This window comes from Cnephaeus nilssonii (genome assembly GCF_951640355.1).
Source record: "Cnephaeus nilssonii genome assembly, chromosome: 23".
NCBI classification, from domain to species: Eukaryota; Metazoa; Chordata; class Mammalia; order Chiroptera; family Vespertilionidae; genus Cnephaeus; species Cnephaeus nilssonii.
This window is the reverse complement of record NC_137094.1, coordinates 17,170,227-17,194,877: the sequence shown is the minus strand read 5'-3', so window position 1 is coordinate 17,194,877 and position 24,651 is coordinate 17,170,227. Positions and strand designations below refer to the sequence as shown.

General features: G+C 45.2%; 2 protein-coding genes across 2 annotated transcripts in view; one reads left to right on the top strand and one right to left on the bottom strand.

Annotated features, from left to right (window-relative positions):
* Positions 1-24,651, bottom strand: part of CDC73 (cell division cycle 73) — a 65,725-nt gene that overhangs the window by 15,416 nt on the left and 25,658 nt on the right. Inside the window, exons 11-13 of the mRNA XM_079763497.1 lie at positions 2,871-2,928; positions 1,337-1,372; positions 767-854 (exon numbers count right to left, since the gene is read on the bottom strand). Of these exons, the coding sequence (XP_079619623.1) occupies positions 767-854; positions 1,337-1,372; positions 2,871-2,928 (182 nt within the window). The remainder of the gene's footprint in view (positions 1-766; positions 855-1,336; positions 1,373-2,870; positions 2,929-24,651) is intronic.
* Positions 10,459-20,136, top strand: B3GALT2 (beta-1,3-galactosyltransferase 2). The gene is made up of 2 exons (XM_079763513.1): positions 10,459-11,661; positions 16,024-20,136. The coding sequence occupies exon 2, from the start codon at positions 16,114-16,116 to the stop codon at positions 17,365-17,367; it is 1,254 nt and encodes a 417-aa protein (XP_079619639.1). The 5' UTR covers positions 10,459-11,661; positions 16,024-16,113; the 3' UTR covers positions 17,368-20,136.

Below are 24,651 nucleotides of genomic sequence, written 5' to 3'. Positions count from 1 at the left end.
CAGCGAGCTACTGGCAAGCTACTGGCGTATGGATTCGTGCACAGGGCTACTAGTAAAATACAAAATATAAAAATTCCTTCTGTACCCTTAAAACCTGTAATGTTATTAACCAATGTTTGTTGCCCCAATAAATCCAATTCAAAAAACTCCTTTATTCCATACCGTTAATGGAAAGAAGTTCATTAAATATTTCACTCAAAGGTATAAATAAAAAATACTTAATAAATGGGTAAACTTGTATATGCCAGCTTACATGGATTGTTACACGTCTAATTTAAGTAGCAGGCATATAAAAGCCAATTCTGCAGTTGGTAAAACCTAAAATCAGCAAGTACCACAACTCAATTGCTTCTGGCTTTTAATTAGAAGCAGTGTAGACCCTTTTTTTGGAGGTGAGGGTAGTTCTTTTTCCTTCTTTAAGAACTGTCATTCGTCATTATTTTACTAAAAAAGATAGATCATTCACTCACACTCCTCCCATAGATAGTGACTGAGGGAATATATTTTCCTAGTTACAACTAAAAATATTTTAAAAGAATTTTAAGTGTAACACCACTCAAATTATAAAATATTGTTGTCATTCTAACAGTGAATGTAAGGATCCAGATATAAAAGACTACATTCTATTTTGAAAACTATATTTCAGACTACCTGTGAAGCAGAAATTGAAATTCTGTATCCTCCAAATAAGAACTACAGAATGTGACTACTAATGCACAGCCGTGTGTGTACACGCAGTGAACAGAGAGCTGAACAAACCCCTTACTTCAGGTCCTGCAGCAGGTCCTTGGCGTTCAGCATGGTGATCAGAGAGGTGGTAGCGGCAGGGATTATGATAATGGGTGTGCGAGAACCTGCAAAGGCAACGTTTGTAAGGGTAGTAAACATATTATTTCTAGGAAAAGGAATTATAATTGCTTTCCCAATCAAAAGCTTGTAAATGTATAATTTTCACTCCTTAGACCTAAAAAACACTTTAAGTTAGCAGCGATATTCAAAATATTTCACTATCAGCCGGCCAGCATCAACTATGAGCCAGGAGGTCACGGTTAGACTCCTGGTCAGGGCACATGCCCATGTTGCGGGCTTGATCCCCAGTGTGGGTGTGCAGGAGGCAGCCGATTCATGGTTCTCTCTCTCCCTCTCCCTTCCCCTCTGAAATCAATAAAAAAATAAATAAATAGTCAGTATGACCTATGCACCGACTAATCCGAATAGAGAGCAAGCACACGCATTCGATACAAGTTGCACAGGCATAGCATCAGCCCGGCTCTGTCATCTAGCTTATTCACATTTGCTTTGTAAAATAAGTTTAGAATCATTTGCAGAACCTTACCTTTCTTCTGATTAGGAGGAGGTCTTGCTTGAGAAACTGTTGAGAGAAAAATAAAAAGCAAACTTTTGAATGTTATAAAAATCACATTATTTTCAAGCTTCAAAATCAAGTAAAGCCTAAAATCTATTTCTGATTACAGATGAGCAGTCTGCACTGCTGCTACGCGGAGTATGGGGGGCGGGTTAGGATGAGGGTGTTTCTTCAATTCCCAGTCCAGGGGCAACGACTAAATGCAGATGCCATGCCCTGGGGTGCTGAGCAGCACTGCGCCCTCCCCCCGCATATGCTCTCGTGGGGACCAGAAGTCACAGGCACGGACTAAGACCACAGGCACACGGATGCAGAGCAGTGGGCGACATCAGTCCGGGGGCCATGGAAGGCCCACGAAATCATTGGGTCTGGCCCTGCCAGGGCTCTAGAGGGTGAGTTCATGAAATGCCTGACCAGATACAGCAGGCTAACGTTTAAGGTGATCATTCTGTATGCCAGCGAATGAAGTCATAAATATCCAAATGGCCCTTGGCAGAGCAGCAAATGCGAAGAAGGAATAACTCCTACGAAGTTTCTGGCTGAAGAAACAGTGGATGGCGGTGCCCTTTATACACGAAGCAGGAAGTTGAAGTGAGCCATCGGGGAAAATATCAGGGAACAGAGGTTTCCATCAGTTTTAAGATGCCTGTGGCATACCCAAATGTTAGCCAGTTAATGTGGGATACCAGACCTAAGAAGAGATGTCTGAACTGGAGGATCATCAGTACATCAATTTAAAACCACGGAACGAGGCACGCCAACCCACATGTAGCTCAGGAAGTGGGTGACTGGACAGCGTAAGGACTCGGTTTGACACAGAGGGCTGACTGTCAATCTCTCCCGAGCAGTGAGCAGGTGAACTGGAGCCACAGACCACCTCCCCATCCCGAGACCTGGGACGTGAAGGCAGGAGTTACAGCGGGGCCTGGAGTGCGGTGTGCGTCAGAAAGGGGGAGGGGAGGGGAGGGACAGTGATATAGGCAGAACGTTGGCGCCGTTATAGAAGGAAGGGCTAGCCGGGTCCAAGCCCAGCTTAGCGAAGGCTTGTGCCTCTTAGTCCACGGGAAAACGTGGGCCTCGCTAGACACAGTCCGACCTTTGCTTAACCATTTAAAACAACGATTACAGAACCTTATGAGCTAAATAACACAGACATCTGAAGTTCTCAGAATCAAAGCTGTATACCAATCTATTAAGATTATGGTTTTATTGCTCTTATGAGGGGGGAAAAATCACATCCACATGCACCATCACGGAACTCAAACAAGGAATTGGTGAGGGGGTGCTATATATACTCTGCTTTTTAAAACATTTTTCTAAAATATTTAAAATCATTTTCTTAGATTTTTCTTTAACTCTTCAACTATACCTATTGTCAAGTAAATGTTCTTGTAATATTACTTTAGAAGTATTTGACGTAAAGTTTCAGTTCCTTGAAAGCATTATAAATACCAAAAATGTTTCACCCTTGTGATCATTTAGGGGAAAAGTTTCTTATGTTTACCTGGTCTCGGTACTGGCTGTGCTGCAGGAGTCTGCGTCTTACGGGCTGACGCACCCTCCTTTAAAAGAATAAAAAATGATATATGACGTTGAAGTTTCTTTACAAAATAGTCAGACACTTTCACTTAATTACTGCAAATAAATTTCACATCTATTCGTCTTTCAATTAGTCACCCCACCAAATATGCTCTGGTCAATCCTAAGAGTTTAAAAACAAAACACCTTTCCTTATTTTTATACTATTGGTCATGAAGTGGAAATAGAAATCTTAAGTGAAACATAAATTTAAAACTGTTACCCTACAGCAGTTATTATGAGCATGTAGTATTTCTCAAATATCCAATGATTTGTGTAATTGCTGACAATTTTAACATCTCAGAAATGTCATCATTTTTTAAATCAAGTCAATCTTTTTCCCCTTAAACAGTCTCAAAATGAGTAATACATAACCTCAGATTAGGAAGATGTAAACAATGTAACTTTGCATTAAAAACCACAAATACTTGACATTGAATGCCTTTAAAATATTCAGGGAAAATAAATAATCCCATTTACAAAGATGAGATTTGTTACATTTAAGAGTGATTAAAAATATCTTAAAAACTAAATAGCAAATCTCAACTAATTACTAAGCTTGTGATATATACAAGAAAATGTGCTGAATGTTGAATTTTATCAACCATTTACTCAGGAGTAGATGACGCTGAAATACTTAAGGCACTTTAAAAGTTATCTATCTGTAGTGCATTAGTTTCAATGATTTTCATGCTCATTATTTTTCATTAAAACATTTTCCCTTAAATAAATTTTTGAGGGAAGGGGGAAAGAGAGCACCCGAAGGACTTGTATGCATATAAGCATGACCCGTGGACACAGACAATGGGTGGTGAGGCCCTGGAGTGGGGGGTGGCGCTAGACAGGGTCAATGGGGGGAAGAAGGGGACATATGTAATCCTTTCAACAATGAAGATTTTATGTTAATTTATGGTAACAATATGTATTTCCACCTGAGCCTCAGGCCTGATTATACCAGACCAATGAGGTAATCAGCGACCAGCACCTACACATAAGACCAAAGTGGATGCAACAACTGCAAGTGCCCACAGACAGGTGTGCTGTGCTGGTCATTCAATGCCGATGAGCGTCAGCGCCTCAGGCAACATGACTTCTCAAAACAGTGATCGACTGGCCAAGTTCACTGGCCAAAGTGAAGTGCACTCTCCCTCCATACACATTGCAGTTCAATTCCTAGGGAAGTTCGGTGCATGTTTACAACTTTAGAAAACAGACTTTGTATTCCCATGTGTTTCAGGGTTATCCTATCTAATAAAGAGGGAATATGCTAATTGACCATCACACCATCGCAAAGATGTCAGCACCCACAGCCAATAAGGGAAGAATATGCTAATCGACTGCCCCGCCCTCAAAGATGGCGGCGCTCACCGCCAATAAGGAGGGAATATGCTAATTGACTACCCCACCCTCAAAGATAGCGATGCCCACAGCCAATAAGGAGGGAATATGCTAATTGACTGTCACACCCTCAAAATGGCAGCACCCACAGCCACAAGATGGCGGTGCCCAGTCCCCTCAGCCCCATTGGGGTGGCAGGCACGCGGCAAGGCTGGGCCCGCCCCGAGGTGGGCCCGGATACTCCACGCGCCTGCCTCCGGAGTCCCCCAGTCCCCTCAGCCCCCTAGCCGCCCAGGGCCAGCCCGAGGTGCAGGCAAGCCTCAGATAGCGGCTGCCCAGCTGCCCAGGGCTGCCCAAGGCTTAGGTAACCAGGGCCGCCTGAGGCTTGCGCTGCTGGCAGTGGCAGCAGCAGAGGTGTGATGGGGTGTCGCCTTCCCCTGATCCCTGCGTCATCTCCTGCCCCTGAGGGCTCCCGGACTGTGAGAGGGGGCAGGCCGGGCTGAGGGACCCCCCTCCAGTGCATGGATTTCCATGCACCGGGCTTCTAGTTTAATTATAAAGAAGGCCTTTCACCACACACGGGAATGCAACCAGACGTCGGTTCTGCAGAGCATGGAACTTGTTTTCAGACTGTCCCCCACACTGAACGATCTTCAATAATTTTGTCAGCCAAAAACTGCCCCATAAACTTCTAGAACATCTCCTAGAACGTATTAACCCCCATACCACCCCTCTACCCAAAAGTATCCCTGTATGCACCAAAACACAACCAAAAGATTCTAGTTGGTTTGTGCTCAACTGAAATGGCTATGCTACTAAGAAGCCAAAGACTAAAACAAGCTTCCTTATCAAAGCATGGGCCAAATTACTGCTGGTTTTAAATGCTGGCATCACCCCTTAGGATCATGGGTAGCTTCTATGAACTAAAACAGATAAACGTGTCTACCATTCATTAGTTCTGGAAGAGACACTTAAATTTAGCTCCGCTTTCAGTCAAGAAACTTCATTTGCTACACAAGGTGGTGAAAAGCGAAGGAGAAGGCCAGGCAGGCAACACTGACACCTTCATTCTGAGATTGCTCCTTTGTCACTGGCTAATTCCTGCTTTGTGAGCTCAAAGGAAAGTAAACCTGGTTCATAGCATCTACTGTCCTCAAAGGAAAATTCTAAATTCTTAACAAACAGTAACTTTTCTTCCAAAAGGAAACACTATTTACTGAATTTAAATAACCAAAAAATATGCCATTCATCCAAATAGTTTAATTTAATAAAAAAGATTTCATCTAATTTTAAGTCAGAACAGTCAAGAGATATAAACCACAAGCAAAATTGTTAATTGATAGCAATGTTTTCTTTGATTACAAAATCTGCATTAACCGGTTAATAGTTAATCTGTATTATTAACTGGATAATAGTTAATCTGCATTATTAACCAGTTAATAGTCAACCCGAATTAACTGGTTAATAGCTAGTTAACCGGTTAATTAACTATTGTAATCAAAGAAAACACGATAATTTCATCAAACGTGCTTTATTCAAAGTGATGTCCATCGATAGCTACACATTTCCCCCATCTTTCAGGTAATTTGTGGGTACCGTCCCAATAAAACTTTTCTTGTTTTGAGGCAGACCATTCAGAGCCCCTATTTTCTAGTTCTTCGTACATGTTGAAGGGCTGCTCAGAAAGTGCGTGTGCCATCGATCAGAACAAGTGGTCATCTGAAGGAGCAAGGGCTGGTGAATATGGCAGATGGGTTAATACTTCCCAGGCAAGATCTTTTAACGTGTCTTTAACTGGTTTTGAAGTGTGTGCTGGTGCGTTATCATGAAGCAAAATTACTTTGTCGTGTCTTCTGGCCCATTTTGGTCATTTTATGTGGTTCTCAACCTTTTTAATGCCGCGACCCTTTAATACAGTTCCTCATGTTGTGGTGACCCCCAACCATAAAATTATTTTCGTTGCTACTTCATAACTGTAATTTTCCTACTGTTAATGAATCGTAAATATCTGTGTTTTCCAATGGTCTTAGGATCTACAGCAGCGGTTCTCAACCTGAACTGTATTAAAGGGTCGTGGCATTAAAAAGGTTGAGAACCACTGTTTTATGATCAAAGCGTGGTTCAAACTGATGACTTGTTGTTGGTAGCGATCAGTATTAAGGGCTTCACCTGGTTTTAGAAGCTCATAATACACCATACCTTCCTGATCCCACCAAACGCAGAGCATTGTCTTCTTTCTGAAGTGATTTGGCCTTGCAGTCGATGTTGATGGTTGACCTGGATCAACCCATGATTTTGTGCTTTTGGGATTCTCAAAATAAATCCACTTTTCATCACCAGTCACAATTCGATACAAAAAAGACTTTCTTTCAGTTGATGTGGCACCCATTTTCCTTCCTTTAAAATCTTCCCCATTGCTTGTAAACAATTGGAAATTGTTTGCTGAGCAACGTTTAATCTTTCTGCAAGTTGTTTTTGAGTCTGACATGCATCTTCATCCAATAATGCTTGTAATTGTTGGTCTTCCAACTTTTTCGGTTGACCTGGACGTTCTTTCACATCGATATCATAACTTTTAAAGCGTTTAAACCAGCGTTCACAAGTATCTTGAGATGGAGCATGTTCACCACAAGCTTCCCGAAGTATACGATCACTTTCAGCAGCACTTTTCTTCAAAATAAAGCAATGAATTAAAACTTCCCGCAAATGCTCTTTTTGGCACGAAATTCGACATTTTTAAGCCTAAAAATATCTATGATGTTAACACCTTCAGAAAATTTGACATATGAAGTTTTGAAGCTTGTTGTCAATACAACAAAACAGCATACATATCAAATTGCATATAGATCAACGTATGTGTAACTCCATCGATTGAAAAAAATCCGCATTGTTAACCGGTACACCTAGTGAGTCCATGAAATGACTTATCTTTACTATTAGATAACAAATAAAGTTATACCTGATTCATCACATAATGGTCACTCACAAACGGAATGAAACCGTTACTTCTGTGCCCAGGAGAAACTAAGAGCTGGGAGGGGTGAAATGCTAGAGGAACCCTCCCTGACAGCGAGGTCAGAAAGCCTGGAGAGGGACCCCCCCCGCCCCCCCGCAGTGGGCTGTGCTGAAAGCACTGCCTCCCAGCCCCCCTTTTCTGGTAAAGGAAGGCTCCTCTCCTTGTCCTCTGGACGTGCCTGTGGTTTGTCATAGCTTCCGTGCCCCAAATTGCCATCCGGCTGCCATTCCTGAAGACGCCCATTTTTGCCGGTGAAATAATTGCCTGCTTCATGTTGAAGGTCGTCAGAGGCACTGAAAACCCGCCTTTAAGTTCTGGCTCCCGGGGGGCTATTCTCGGCAGGCCCGGGAAACACCCTAAAACCAACGGGCCAGCGCTGGCTCCTGCGCGTTAGGAATGACTCCCTAGTTTCCCCCGGGCTGTGGTACCGGTCTGAAAGTAGGCCTACGCAAGTGAAAATTACAAGACCGTTCTGCAGAACTCTAAAACTTAACAAAACAGCTGCCAGTTTGCCGAGTCTGACAAAAAACTTGTCACATTCACTGAGAAAGTTTCACCATAGAATGCAGATGTTAAAAGCAGCGAGACTAAAGGGGGAACTTCTACAAGCTTGCCTGTCAGAGGGTTTCTACAGATTTCCTGGCTGGAAACATGAAGGGTGCTGGGAAAAGCCACTGAAGGGGCTTTCATCTCGTGCCTGCTCGGGCTTCTCCACCAGCGGAACCTAAGCTTAGGAGACAGGACGCGGGGTGGCCTATGAGCGTGAGTCCATTCTGACGGTGCACAGGCCGCTGAGGCGTTTCCAGGAGGCCCTCTGCTGCACAAACACTGGCCCCGCTGCCAGTGTGACCAACAGTCCCGGGAAATAGGGGCTCCGGACGGTACCGACGGCTCCCTCCCAGCCAGCAGGTACCGCCGGAGCGCTCTTCGTAATCCAGGTCCAAAGTCAATCCAATGGGTCATCCAAGAGTCCAATCAAAGGACTGGCACCAAATGGTGGATCTCTGTACCCTAACCTTTAACGCTGAATAAGCTGCGCCTGCCTGCAAATGTTGGCGCGCAGCGGTCGATCGATACCTACTGGCTGAACAAATGAACACAGTAAAAATATTAACATCCACTCATGCTTCTAAGAGTGATTTCTGGGTTTGCTGCCCCAGGAGCAGAAAGAGCGCCATCCCCCAGCTGCGCCGGGCACGGCATGGCTGAGCACAGAGCGAAGGGCTGAGAGAACCTTGCTTGAATTCCTCATCGCAGCTTAGCTACCACTGGGGACCCTTGTTTCACAGCCCTCAGCGTGGTTCCCCATCTTCACGTGGGCACTGCAATGACGCTGATGAGCAAAGGTTTATGTGACAGCTCAGGCGGCATCCTCGCTGCCTGGGTTCGTCCTCAGCAGTGGCCACTGCTGCTGGCTACATAGTCAAAGCCTGAGCAAGACTCCCGATAAATGTGATCTACTAAACCCACGTCCACTCCTGTACACTAAGTGACTGTAAGTAGGCACTGGAGCGTTACTCCGAATTAAACAGGCAAACAGAGCAGTGAGCATGTGCATGGGTGGACAGAGAACTAAATGCCCAAAAAACGGGTTGAGCCGGGCCCGTGTGGCTCAGTTGGTTGGGCGTCCCTCCCATGTACGGAAAGGTTGGTTTGATTCCCAGTCAGGGCACATCAGTCATAAGCTCCGTAAAATACACTAAAAACCTAACGGACAAAAATAAAAAATGTTCGAGGGCCTGGCACTGAACTTGAAAGCGAACACGAGCAGCGGCTGGCTTGGGACACAAAACCCAATCTGTCCCTCAGGCTGCCTCCGGGGCCCACCCCACGGGCTCTGGCCTGGGCGAAGGCCGGGGTGTGGACAGCGGGCTGCGTGCAGGGCAGGGGCGGCGGGACACCAGCAGCACATTTCCCGGTGGGGCTATGTTTATAACGTTGGTTAGCCCAGGCTCAGGGGGAGGGGCCCTTGTTAAAAGCTGGAAAGAGCCGAAACCGGTGTGGCTTAGTGGATAGAGCGTCGGCCTGCAGACTGAAAGGTCCCAGGTTCGATTCCGGTAAAGGGCATGTACCTTGGTTGCGGGCACATCCCCAGTAGGAGGTGTGCAGGAGGCAGCTGATCGATGTTTCTCTCTCATCGATGTTTCTAACTCTCTATGCCTCTCCCTTCCTCTCTGTAAAAATCAATAAAATATATTTAAAAAAAAAAAAAGTTGGAAAGATGTGAAACTTTGAAAATGAAATCTACACCCGGGCTGGTGTAGCTCAGTGGGTTGGAGCATCATCCTTTGCACGGAAGGGTCTCAGGTTCGATTCCCTACTGGGTTCGAAAAGGAGGCAACTGATCAATATTTCTCTTTCACATGTATGTTTCTCTCTCCCCCTCCAATCTAAAAAAAAAAATCAGTAAAAACATGTTCTTGGGTGAGGATTTTAAAGAAGAAAATGGAATGTAGAGAAAGCAGTCTTTTTCATGTCCCATTTTTGTCCTTCCTCCATGCCACCGCCCTTTGAAATAAAATTCACAAGAACAGTTTTCAGATTCACTTGGGCATTTCTCTGTATTTGAGTTTTATGTTCCTGAACAACATACGGGAAAGTAATTGTGTAAATAAATAGTGTGCAGACTTGGGATTCTTCTTTGATCCTGAAAAGTAATCAAGTGACTAGAATTAATCTCTAGCATCTCTATTTCCTCCATGAAATGACATGTGATAATGAAAGGCTATATGTGATTTAACAGACATTGCTGGGGATCAGGACCACGAACATATAGCTTAAGTCCCCAAACTATAAATTTCTAGGAGTTAGTGTCCCTAATGTCTGGGGGAAAACTGATAATTCAAGCTATTTAAACAAACACAATGCCCCAATACGCTGCAGAAAAAGAAGGTGCCCAGGAGACTGAATACCAAGAAATCCTCGCGTGTCCGTGCTTACCGAAAACCTGCTTGACAGCAAGCGACTATCCCACCCCGAAACACCGGGACCGGGGAACCCCATTACAAAAGCCCACCTGCCCACAGGAGGACCCTTCGCACGTGCGCTGTGTCTACCCTATCCTTCTGCTGAATTTTACCATCCACGTGATTTTAAACAAAGGCAAAATAAATAAAATATAAATGCTCACACTAAAAGTGATTGAGAATGAAGTTTTCCTGCCTTCAAGGACATCAGACCCACAGAGGAGAACAAGGCAGGCGCGCTGTGCCACGCCGCGTGTCAGTAAGGCAGCCGGCAGCGGACTTACAGAAGCCCCAGAAATGGGGGGTGGGGGGTGGGGGGTCCAAGCTACAGATCAAAGAAAATGGCCCAGCAGTCTGAACCAGGTGTTAGTAAAGGGGAGGCAACCAACTTGAGAAAAAAAAGAAAAACTTCAAAGGAAGCAGTGCATTGAAGGGATGAGATCAGATCAAGTTACATATAAAAGCTTATATTGTAATGTCCTATAAAACCGTGTAAAACACACACACACACACACACACACACACACACACACACACACACAGGAAAATCAACATCTAACGCTGAAAACATTTAGAAAGCCTGTGCTTAAGCATAAAGTAAAAAATAAAAAAAGGGACATGAGATTAAAAAATACAATAAAATTACAGCCATTCCTTTCCTAATCATCCCATCTTCTCGTTCTTCACGCACCCCCACGCTGGGACCGAGTCTCTATCACACAGAAGCACCATGGCTAAGCTTCTCCCTACCTTCGGCTTTTCGTCCAAATTAATGCAAACGATCACGTGGGCCCCAGCCAAGCAGTGACGTGCGATTCTGCTCTGTCAGAGGGAACATCTGTCAAGCCCACACTCACACGCTGCCTGCCTGGGCAGCAGCCGAGGAGCCTGGACCTCACATTCCGCACGGAGCCCCCGGGACCCTGCTCCAGCCTCCCTGCAGCTGCCAGGCACCGAGAGGCGTCGGCGGCCTCCCAGCGCCCGCTCCTGCTAACGAGGCCGCTCCCGCTGCAGCTCGGCGCCGGGAACATGGATCCCGAGCAGCGAGGACAGCCCTGCATTGTCCGGCCGGGAGCACAGAGGTAGGGCTGCCTTCCACGCAGCAGCTGCCGGGCAGAGGCGGCCCCTCCACGCAGCGCGGCGGCCACCGCTCTTTTGTTCAGAAGCAGAGAGGATGCAAGCAGGGAAGAGCCCCCGGAGCCCGGCGCCCCCATGAAGGAGGAGGTGCCTGGAGGCAGGAGGCAGGTGGACCCTGGGAGCCCGTGCCCAGCAGGCGCAGGAGGCAGACCGCGGGGGGATGTGCGCATGTTCGATGGCACCTTTCTGCTGAAGGGCTGGAGCCCAAAGTGCGCTCAGGGGGCAGGATCCTCTCCACACCAGTGGCCTGAGCGGGGAAGGTAGGTCCATGTCTCGTGTGTGCTGTTCCTTTAAATGTCTCTCCTGCCCTGTGCTGCCTGGGCTCTGTCTGATAAACAAGCCCACCCAGCTTACTGCCCTTGAAACCAGGGGAGGGTCCGCGTGTGGGGTTTTCCGTGTGTCACTGTTCGGAAGGCACTGTCCCTGCTCTCTGCCAGGGAGTAGGCAGCTCAGCCGGAGTGATGCCGGGTTACAGGAGAGAAAAGGCAGCCAGGAACAGGATGTGCTTAAAGGATTCTCTGAGAAATGAAAACTTAGAGAGAATCGGCAGCCCTCTCAAGAAAACATGGCAATCCTCTGCCAAATTAGGTCAAATGGAGCCCCATCTCCTGAACCACAGGGCTGGCTCCCTCTAAAATGGCCATCGAGAGACAATGCAGGAAGTTACATGAAAGAGGGTCGGAGATGCTCTTCACAGCAAGGGCTTTTCCCAAGTCCTTCTAGAACAAAACCGGGCTCTGTGGCAGCTTTCAGTAACAGGCTTCCCTCCAAAACCCTCCGCCCAGAGGGAGGGCGAGCCAGAGCCCGGCGGCCTCAGCACCGCCGTGCGATGGAGCCGAGGGGAGATGTGCACAGATCACATGGGCGTGTGAGTGTGCAGGGCGCCCACAGCAGATCTGCATGTTCCCCGCCCATGAAAACAACTCTGCAACAAAGAAATACCAATGGTGTGCGAACCCCCCTAAATCAGTGAGCTGCAATTTTAGGCGACAGACTGGTTCTCAGTGACCAAACAGATAAGCTTGTTCTTGGTGGTCATTTTTAAAGTGAAATTCAAAAACATAATATGAAAACACTTGGATGCAAACATATCCTTAAGTAGCACTACAAGGTCAAGATATTAAATATAAATCTAGCCACCGTGCAACCAGGCTACAATACACAAGGTAACAAACTCCTGCCAGGCCCGTGTGGGCAGGGCAAAATGCACCTAATAAACTACCTTGGCAACGATCCGAGTTGTAATAACATCTCATGACTCAGGAACTCAAGGATATTTCTAAAAAATTTTTAGAGGTCTATCAAAGATCTTAATTTTTGCTCATTTTCACAGCAAAAGTCAATAACCTATTATTTCATCATCATAAAAGGCAAACATTTTAAAGACATGGAAGCATGCCATTCTAAAATTAGATTTAACAATTTATCGGGCCCTATTATTATTACATCACAACATCAACTCTCATTCATACCATTAATTTTTACTCCACTTAAGAATGAAATTTTTTTTAAAAAAAGAATGAAATCAGATGGTATTAAAAAAATATGGTTGTGAAAATCTCAAGTGTCTCTTAGGGGCTTTATCTCTCAATGTTAAAAGCACCTACTAGACATTTTTATAAGCTAGATATCTCAAAAGTGTAGAACTTTTTATTCAAGCACCACTTAAATCTAGAACTGTTTCAATAGACTAAAGATGCCAACACTTTTAAAAGACAAATGATAAGAACAGTGTGTGTGTGGTGTGTGTGCTCGCACGTACGCGCGCCAACTGAATATTAGACAGTAACACCCTCTCCAAGAACTTCAACCCATAAAACGTGAATACACATTAATAGCTTGGAAATAGCATACAAATCACATAGGAGATAAATCAAAGCTATTTCTATGCTGGAAATCTGAAAGTGCCCAGCTATTTAGCATGCCAAACCATTTGAACTTTGTCTCGTTCCCACTTTTTAAGAAATAAAATACAACAGGCAGTAATTCAAGAATAATTTCACTATGTAATAAAAGGGCATAACTTTACTTTCTTTTTAGTGGAAAAATTTTCATCAGAGAAACTGTTAATAAATGATTTTTAAGGCTAGCCACATGCACTTTTATCAATGAGAGAATAACAAATGGGTGTCTGATTTCAAGCCTGAGCAGCTTAATATTCATAAACATACAAACACCATGAATTTAAATTCAGATGCACCTCCACCACCCACTGCTACAAAGCCATACAGAACCAGAAACCATGTATTTATGCTGGGTTACAACATGTAATACTTTGCGTTTTCTGTAACACTGAAATACTTCAGAGATATCACTTCAGGTGTATTTTCATAAAAACAACACAATTTATGACTCTATTTATCTTCAGTCACTCCTTCAGTCCTTTATTCAAACATTCCTTCAAACACCTGGCCTTGTATTTATTTCTTCTGAAACGACCAATTTAAACTTGTAAAAGACTCTGTGATGGGGGCTTCAATCACATTCCAGGCATTATTATGGCAACAGAAAGCAAACATGTTTCATCTAGCTCTGGAATATTTAAATCCATTATCAAATAAATTTTAAAGGCAACTTTTGTTTCTTTTACATTTATACCCATCCCACTTATATCAGGGGCTTCTTTGTGGGGTGGAGGAAGAATCGTGACTGCTTATCAAATACTTCATTTGAAAATCAAAGCTTAGGAAGACTCCCACTCGGTACAGGAAAGGAAGCGTGAGCTTCTAAATCGGAACACTCAGCTCTGTTCTTTCCAGCTGAGCTCACCGCAGAACTGCGTTGCTGGTAAAATGAAGAGCCTTGGTCTCCATTGTAGCAATGTAACATTAAAATTCATGTTAGTAAACTCCAATAAATAGCCAACTAGATTGTTTTTACAAACCCCAAACTTAAAAAAATCACTATCTCACAAAATGATTAGATAATTTCCTACATTTGAGAAACACTGTAACTTCCAAAAGTGCCACATAATTTCAGATCACTGAAAACATCCAAACTGGTGCCTGTACTAGATCACATTACACTTTATTCAAATTCCCAGCTACGTGCTCCCTCTAGTGGTTGTTACCAGAACAGAAATACTTTCATTCACATATGTGTGCCTAACACTTTCAATCAATCAGTACTTTCAATGTACTTCACATTATATATGCTAATTCTACTCTATTATTATTCAGTTATATAAGAACATTATTTTCCCAAAAATAATTAAATTTCATGTCAGAGCTAAGCAAATTTGGTATTAACCACGAATCTTTCAATATCACAGGCTGATGAACACACATGTCACATGTATCTATATATATAGACACATGTGTATTCATTTCAAATAAAACTAATGGTCCTACTAGACTGTTTTTCATACATTAAATTTTTAATTGACTAGTTTTATTTTGCTTAAAGAAGTAATTTGCAAAATAAAAACTTGGAAAAAAAATAAAATTACATATTAGCCTTCTACTGGAAAAGTTTTTTCTTTCACTAGAATTCAAGCCACAGCGGCTTTATCTACCTCCACCCCCATGCCCTGATCCACAAAAACTAAAAGCAAGCTGAAACCATGAACTAATCTTCACGGACACTGACTGCAGATAACACAGCCAGTTCTTAAGATGCGGGGTCACGACCCTCCCACAGGGACATCATAATTGTATTAAAAATCTAGGGCTCTAAATGTGATGCTCGCAGGAGTCCTAGAAATGTAACAAATGCTCCACATACAAACTTAGAACACAGCGTGACCTGAGGATCTCTAAAATGCATTTTGTGCCGTTTGACGTTTTGAGTATTTGAATAAGGTAGTAAGCAGGGCCTATATTTTGTAAGAAATCTGAAGACTGTTTGATCCTAGCATGGAGACTGACTGGGGCATGTGACAGTCTGCAGGGTCACAGATCATTAAAGACAACTAGTTGCTGTATGTTTTTTTAAATCCATCTTACGTGTAAGGAAGGAAAACGATCTCCTAATCCCTCACATTGGAAGTGCAAGGTTAAAATTAGGAAAGAGTGCTAGAAACTGTCATCATTCATTCCTTCTTAAGATCCCGCACGGAGTTAGTGGAGCCTGACAACCGATTCTGACAGGGGCACTCCTCACTGACTCCCTCTCTCAGCAGTGGGGCCGCTGGACACACGCCGGGCGGTGCTCTGTGACCCACGGACTCGGCCATAACCAGCCTCGCACCGTCTGTCCCATGAAATGATAGCCGGCCGGTTTACACAAAAGGCCGCTGACAGCGCACAACCCCCAATGGCATGTCAAACCATCTCCCACCTGCTCCGCGGCCTTCCGACCGGCTCTCCAGAAACCTAGGCACACTCTTCGGCAGGCATACAACTTTACCTCTCCCACCTGGGCCCCAAGTACACGTGGCCAGAGCCACGGAGCCAGGAAGCGGAAGTGATCCCTCTCTCCCCTCCCCTTCAGGTGCTCACTGCTGAAAGGCGTGTTGCTAGGAAGTTACTAAGGGAAAACAAGTCATAAGCTTTGCTCCTGGGCGATCTCTTCACAGCTCCTAAGCTCCCATCTGCCCTGGTCGTGTTAGCATCCTCGGTCTCTTTTTCAGGCGGTTCTGGGATACTGAGCATTTTGTAAACCTGTGTGCTTTACCTCCGTAGAATGACTGCAAGGGAGACGACGTGACCGCCTCGGGAGATGATGGCCAGAGAACAGCGCTGATCAGAGGAGAGCCTCCCGGGGTGTCCAACATGCCCCAGTGGCGGCGGCGGCACTGCTGCTGGGCCAAGCGCTCCCTGCTCCGAGCCCCCCTCGTCGGGGCGCTCTCCCTGGCCTTGCTCTTTGCCATGTTCTTGTTCTTCAACCACCACGCCTGGCTGCCAGGCAGAGCTGCCTTCAAAGAGAACCCTGTGATCTACACTTTCCGAGGATTTCGTTCTACAAAGAGCGAGGCAAACCACAGCTCTCTCCGGAACATCTGGAAAGAAACGGTCCCTCAAACGCTGAGGCCGCAAACGGCCACCAACTCCAATAACACGGACCTGTCGCCGCCGGGAGTGACGGGGCTGGAGAACACGCTCAGTGCCAACGGGAGCCTTTCCAATGAGAAGGGTGCCGGGCACCCCCATTCTTACCACTTCAAGTATCTCATCAACGAGCCCGCCAAGTGCCAGGAGAAGAGCCCCTTTTTAATCCTCCTCATCGCTGCAGAGCCCGAACAGACAGAGGCCCGAAGGGCCATTCGGCAAACCTGGGGCAACGAGAGCCTAGCCCCGGGTGTCCACATCACACGCATTTTCTTGTTGGGCATAGTAAGTACTAATTTAAATGGCTACTTTCAACGCGCCATACTGGAAGAGAGCAGACAACACCACGATATAATTCAACAGGACTACTTAGACACATACTACAACCTGACCATTAAGACGCTGATGGGCATGAACTGGGTTGCCACCTACTGCCCACACACTCCGTATGTGATGAAAACGGACAGCGACATGTTTGTCAACACGGAATACTTAATACACAAGCTCCTGAAGCCAGACCTGCCTCCCAGGCATAACTATTTCACGGGTTACCTGATGAGAGGCTACGCGCCCAATCGAAACAAAGACAGCAAGTGGTACATGCCGCCAGACCTCTACCCGAGCGAGCGCTACCCCGTCTTCTGCTCGGGGACTGGCTACGTGTTCTCAGGAGATCTGGCCGAGAAGATCTTTAAAGTCTCTCTCAGTATCCGCCGTTTGCACTTGGAGGATGTGTACGTGGGGATCTGTCTTGCCAAGCTGAGGATTGATCCTGTGCCCCCTCCCAATGAATTTGTGTTCAACCACTGGCGAGTTTCTTATTCCAGCTGTAAATACAGCCACCTGATTACCTCTCATCAGTTCCAGCCCAGTGAGCTGATCAAGTACTGGAACCATTTACAACAAAATAAGCACAACGCCTGTGCCGGCGCGGCCAAGGACAAGGCAGGCAGGTACCGCCACCGGAAACTACACTAGAAAACATGGAACTCTGCTGTTCAAACGTGCAATCTGTAAAATACCGCTAAAAGCATGTATAGTTACAACTGAGCATACGCATAGGACAAGTTTTAGTTCAAATCCATCACATACAAGAATTCCAAAAATATTTTTTTAATTTCTGAAGACGGTAATTCTTAAAAATACATTATAAAACAAAAGGGTACCCTGAGGGGATCTATAAAAGAACTGTTTAAGGGGATTCTGTGTATTAACATGCAATAACAAGCATGCCTATGTCAATGACTCAAGTCTCATGTTAGGGGCCAGTAAGATGTATTTGCCTATATTTTCCTCATAAACTTTAATTTAAGAAATGGAGACAGTCCAAAGACCCTTCATTTTAGATTCAGTATATAATTAATGTAAATAAAACATCACCGTCAATTTTAAGGAGACTTTGTAATTGTGCAAACGACAAATGTTGTGACCTGACTACTCTGGGGATCTGAACACTGTATTCCATGCAATAAGGTTCAGCTGAGTCATTCCAGAAACACAGTCATAAAGTTCAGATGGTTCATCAATGAGTTCTCATCTAAGTCCTCATTTAAAAAAACACAACTGAGATACTCATTTTCTTTTCCTAAGACTCACATGTATCGGGGGAACGTCTTCTGACATGACGTGATAAAATGTGAAAATCCATGTGTCTCAGGCTAAGTTTTTATACAGATCAGAGGTTCCAAAGGGGTAGGTGTGCTCTCCGGCTGGTGCCAGGGCGCCGCGGGCACTGAGCGAGCCCCGCTAGCCGGCACTGGCTCTGAGGAGTGCCTGTCCTTCCCTCGGCACATCTGCGGAGAGACCAGGTCCCGCTCACCGGAGCAGAGCGCTCACGCACAGGCACAAAGAGAAGGCGCGGCTGGAAGCAGACAAAGGCAGAGCGCGGAGCCGCTCCGCTCAATCCATTTCTAGGATGCAGCCTGCCAAGCGGCAGCATATGGGAGTTTACTTCCTGACAGCAGGTGTACACACGCCAACACTTAATCACTCCATGGCACCCACTGCTCGCCGAGTGCCAAGTTTACAAACCTGCGGGTTCTAATTCGGGAGATGATAAACAGTGTGCGTTACCTGTTACACACCTTCTGGGGGAAATGGGGGGAAACTACAAATGTTTGAAGAACACTTGATTCCAGGATGAGCAATGTATACGATGCACTTTTATCAAGTTTTTAATAAAAAGGGTGAACAGAAAACCTTTACTGAGTGTTGTGGTACAAATACTTTCACAGTGATTTTGGTTGGTTCCATTATACACTTTAAAATCAGGAAATACTAAACCTACTAACTCTAAAATAGTGTTTTCATTTAATACAAGTAGTTAAACGTATTAATCTTAATTTCATCAGGATGTTAGTTATCCTTATTCTAATAAGGATCATTTTTACCTTCAATTCTGAAGATACTGTATCGAGACAGAATTGTAACATTTGTAAATTTCAGAATCACAGACACTGTACTTAGTATTTAAGATGCTGAATTCTGTTTGTAAGCAATTTATTGCTCATTTTCAATTCAGTAGTCCTGTGTTCTATTCTACACAAGTAATTCTGAATGCTGAGCTATCTAACACCATGAGCTCTTAGCAATTTCATTTCCATGTTACAAAAAGACTACCAGAATAGGACAGTAATGCCAAAGTAGGTAAGTTAGATGAAAGGCAAAAGGAATCCTTCCCTCAGTGTAGAGTAAATCGCTCCTTTCTGCTCCTAAAGTTTAAAAAGTGTATGTACACATGTGTGTGCGCACACACATGTGCATGCATATGTGCACAGAAACAGACACCAGCACCCCCTCTCCAGTGTCTTCTAGGGTCAAAGTGCAGGATCTTTAAAAGATCGCATCTTCCTTCCAGAAAACTTCAAGTTTAAAAGCCTGACTTATGAAGAACAATTCTTAACAGACAACTAAATGCTTCGTATCTCAAGCCTCACTCTAAGATCCTTTCTAGATCCGATGCTATCTTGAAAACCAATGGTAGCCGGACGACACTCTGAGGTCTCGAAGAGCGCAGGACTGAAGGAGAGGGTTTCTGAGGACTGCTCACATCCTTACTCTAAAGCTCACACCCTGCTCTCCACTGATATTTGACCTTCCCCTGTCAACAATATGCAAGCTGGTTTCCCCAGCAAAATAAGAATTTTTACATTATAACATTTTAAAATATTTAAACATTTCACCAAGTACTGTGCCTTACTCATGCCCAGAACTATGTAATGTTTCGTATACATGAGAATATAATTTTAAATAACAATGCTGCATTAGGCCAAAGAAAAAAACTATAAAATAATCTTTATGCTCAGTGTTAATAGATATTTTAGAAGATAAAAATAGCAAAATCTTCAATATTTACACTAGTTTATTTTGATCAAGATTATAAGTAATGAAATTCTAATTCAAATAAGTAATTTGAACTTGTCACCTCTTACTATATAGCATAATCACATATAATCTCTACTGGTATATCACTGATATCGATCACCAAAAACCCCTATGAAAACAGTGACAGGGCAACAGGAGCGGTTTCCTGACTGAGCGTACAGGATGTGCCTGGTACTGTGTTCCAGTATTTTACATGCATGATCCTCCATGAACATCAATCACCGAGAAACAGTCACGTTTCTTTGTGGTGATAAGACTCCACTGCTTTGGACATGGGCTCATCCACCTTGCACATAAAGCAACATATAAACAGCTACCAAGTATCACGGAAATGCTAACCCCCATCAGTGACAGACTCTCATCCCTCCGTCACCTTGGACGGTACGAACGGGTGGGTTCACCCCCCCACCCACCCCCCGTTAGAACCGCATCGTGAACAGGGAAGCAATGGTCGCACGCTGACGAGCCAACGCACCAAAAGCCCCTCCGCTGCAGGGCCCTCCCCGTCACGGGCCGTCTAGGCAGAGCGCCTGGTGCTGGATGGGCAGTGAGGTGTGACGTCCCCGCTGTGAGTTCAATGCAGGTGACACTGCGGGCACCACTGCCGACGACCAGGCTCGCCAGGTTCCATCCCAGAGCCCCGCATCCGGCTGCAGGAACCGAGCCGGGCCTCTCAGAGCGGAGGGGGCGCCCCATGCTCTCACTTCCTGGGCAGGTACCGGCTCCCCAAGCACTGAGTGTGACCTGCACACACACCGAGCGAGCGGCAGCGCTGGGTTGTTGAGATAACGAACACTCCTGCCACAGAGCGCACGGCAAGGACAGCCGTGGTGCCTGCCATGAAGCGTGGGGCGGGGGGTCTCACCCACCCGTGTTCCCTGGGCTCAGAGAAGCCCTGCCTGGGATAATGCCCAAGCTGACATCTAGGAGATGCTAATCGGCAAAATGGGAGCAGTTCCAGGAAGAAGGAGCCGGTACAGTCACCCTGAGGTGGGGAAAACCACAGCCCAAGATGCGAGAGGGAGATTGGTGTGAACTGATGCCAAAAGGGTGAGAAAGAAAGGGGCAGGGAAAACCGCATGAAGACTTGCAGCGCACGGTAAGAACTATCTGTGGTTCTTAACCCCACGCGTGCTGGGAAGCCATTACAAAACAGAAGTGTTTGGAAACAGAAGAAGGCAGAGGCTGGCTCGTGCCTCATGGCTTCCACCTCCCAGGTGTGAAGCAAAGCAGCCTGCAGAGCAGAGCGAGGAGACAGGAGCGGCGGGAGGAGACCAGCTCTGAGCCCGCCGCGCACTCCAGGGAGATGGGACAAGCCTGGGCCAGGAAGGGGGCATGGCGCAGAGAGAAGGAATTCCAGGTGCTGGGAAGGTCAACGGCAGTGTGACATCCAGACAGCGCAGGTGAGGGCAGGGAGAGAAGTGGCAGAAATGATGCCAAGGACCCTGAGGGAGAGAAAATCTGGAAGAACCTGATTCACTAGGGACAACGTAATAAAGAGCCATCAGGAAACACACACAAGGACTGTGCAGCGGCACTGAGAACCTACAGATTATAAAGCACCAGTAACCATAGTAACTTCAACGACTGCTCTCTACACAGATGAAAGTATGGCGGCAACTGGAAATGTAACATATAATATGGGCTTCAGAGCCATCCATTTGGCCCGGCCAATGTGGCGCAGTTGGTAGAGCGACATCCACGCACTAGGAGGTCCCTGTTTGATTCTCAGTCAAGGCATATGCCCAGGTTGCGGGCTCAATTCCCACTAGGGGGCATGCAGGAGGCAGTAGATTGATGTTTCTCTTTCACATTGATCTTTCTCTCCCTCTCCCTTCCTCCTCTGAAATAAATAAAAACATATTTTTTGCCCTGGCTGGTTTGGCTCAGTGGATAGAGTGTCAGCCTGCGGACTGAAGGGTCCCAAGTTCGATTCTGGTCAAGGGCACGTGCTCAGGTTGCAGGATCGATCCCCAGTGTGAGGCATGCCTGAGGCAGCCGATCAATGATTCTCATCAATGATGTTTCTCTCTCCCTTCCTCTCTGAAATGAATAAAAAATATATTTAAAAAAATAAAAATAAAACATTTTTTAAAAAGAACCATTCATTTGATAAACACGTTTCAAGCAACGTGCCAAGTACTATCCCAGCACTGGACATACAGTGGGGGAAGGTGTAGTTCTTGCCTTCAGGCCCTCATAGTCAAAGGAAATCGTCAACGTAAATAAACAGACAGGAGGATCACCAGAAGGAAAGTGACCTTGAACTGAGATAGGAATGAGGAGGAGCCAGCCTATTAAACGAAGAAGACTGATCCAGGCAAACAGAACTGCAAAGACACAGGCCAGGAGGGTGAGGAGAGCCTGACCAGGTGGTAGAAAAACAGAAAAAAGCCCCTGACACAGAACTGTGGTAACTGCCTTTCTTAAAACCTTTCCCTACGGCAGGGTGTTGTGGATAGAATTCAGAGGGTCCCTGATGTGGGTGTGAAATTTTATTTTCACCAACCTCTGACAGAAGTTAACATTTCCAACCTTTGTGAATATAGGCAACAAATCGCAAAACTAATAACAATGGCTGTGACTTTGTCACCAACCGAAATCAGATCTTCCCATGTCACATTACCACTGTTATACATATCTTGAAATATTGTATATGCTCATGCTGTAAATTTCTGGCAATTATTAGATTTGTCACTGGGTATCCTATCTAATAAAAGAGAAACATGCAAATTGACCGTACCTTCGCTACACCCACAAGCCACGCCCACCAGCCAATCAGGGCGAGTATGCAAACCAAACCAACCAAGATGGCGGTTAATTTGCATATCCAGGCCAGAGTGAAGACTGAAGACAGCGTAGAAAGAAGCCAAGCACTGCAGAAGGGAGCGAAGCTGCAGAGAAGCAAGCAGGCAGGGCAGTGGAGAAGGGAGGGAAGCAGGCGGGCCAGGAGAGAAGGGAGGGAAGCAGGTGGGGCGACGACCGCAGCAGGAAGCCCTATTGCAGGAATCTTCCTGCAATGGGCCTCTAGTTGTTATATAATTCATTAGTAAAGAAGTATAAACTACCATGTCATAAATTTGCATTTTTAAAATAGCTTGGTAATACTATTTCATCAGTGTTAGTTTTGTCATCTTTTGTACTTTGTGTATTAAAAACACTCAGAGAGAGGACTCATGGGATTGACCAGTCCACCAATGGATCCATGACATGAGGAGAGATTATGAACGTCTAATCCCCAGCAAAAGAAACTGAAGAATGCTAACAACTACACGCAACTGTGGTGCCTGTTTGGATCCTATTTCCATCAGATGAACTACAACAGACACTTTTCAGAAAAATCAAAGAACCTGGAAAATGAACTGAGTATTAGCTGATACCAAAATATTATTATTTGTGTTGTCATGTGCGATAACCTCTGTGGCTGGGTTAAAAAAAAAAAAGTCCAGGATTTTTAGAAAAAGCAAAGTATGTAGGCACAGACACCAGTGTCTGGGTTTTGCTTTACAATAATTCAGGGGAAAAAGCCAGATGAAGAGCGGTTTAAAAAAACAATTTCAGAATCTGTGTGATGGACAGACAGAAAATCAAACTAATTACCATTCTCTAATTGTGTTGATGTCTGAAATTTTTCAAAATTAAGAAAAAAGGGGGGAATAAAAGGCATCGGTAGTTGCTTTGCCGAAAGCAGCCCCTCGGAGGGAACCAATTCCAGGAGGGCCGTCTGCTGTAGAACAGACGGAGCCAGGCGCCCCTCTCCAGGCAGACCAGGTCCTGGACCAGTTCGCCTGACCTGATGAGGCTCCCCAGGAGTCCCCCCTCCCTCCCCATCGTGCAGGGAAGACAGCGGCATCATGAAGACCTGCCCTGGCGTTTTCACATCTTGTTGAGGATGCACTCGGGGTCTAACAGCACTCATTGCAAAGAGCAAAGAAACTCTCTCTCAGTATTCAGCTGTCTGGGCCTAAAAACTTAATCTCTGATCAAACTAGCACATCCTGGCATTGGAAGTAGCAGTAGTTGAGGAGAAACACTAAGTTATAGCCTAAGCAAGCCTGTGCAGCAGTGACCACGATCAGAGGCTGCATGGCCTGGCCCCGATCGGCCTGTACTGAAGAGATGCAAACATCAAGCCTTCGTACTCTAACGCCACTAAACAGCTGAAGGATGTAATTTAACAAAGACTCACCTTGCAACCATATCGCTATACCATGATTTCCCAGGTAGCTCTTTTACACAGAGAACATGTATGGGCTAGACAGAGTTCAGTGGCCCTGGCAATTATACTTCTCACGGGCGTTTAGCCCCTCAAATGCTCCTCGCACATGCGTGAGCCATGAGCCACAGCCTCCCGCCCTGTGCTCACAGCTGCAGGGCCATGCGCTGTGACCGGCTCCGTACAGAGGGGCTGAGGACTCTCGGGCACCTAGAAGCAGGCAGGATGGCTGTGCTTTGGTCCTCAGGGATCTCCGGGAGGTCCCAGTACAAAATACAACGTAACGCTACCTGCATGCCACATGGAAGCATGTGTATGTCACATCTACTGCCCTGGGGTCTTTATCTGTTGTCTAGAGCTTCAGAAAAAAATTGCACAAACTTTTAAAAATTACTAATAACGACTCTGAAAGTTTAAAAAATAAATCAAATGTATATCACGTGCCTCCCAAAAATTGCTATTAATTTTATTAGAAGGTATTAGATCAATTCTATCTATTATGTTTAATCCAGATTTTTTAAAATGTTCCCCAAATCAATTTAAATGATAAAGTTTTTAGTTTTTTTCTGTTAAAGCAACTCTTATAGGGAGAAATACATCTCATAATATATATCCAAAGTTTTTGGTAAATTATAACATACCCACAAATTTACTATCAGAAT

What these genes read in the sequence shown, in the direction of transcription:
- B3GALT2 (XM_079763513.1), top strand. Translation starts at nt 16,114, where the DNA reads ATGCCCCAGTGGCGGCGGCGGCACTGCTGCTGGGCCAAGCGCTCCCTG.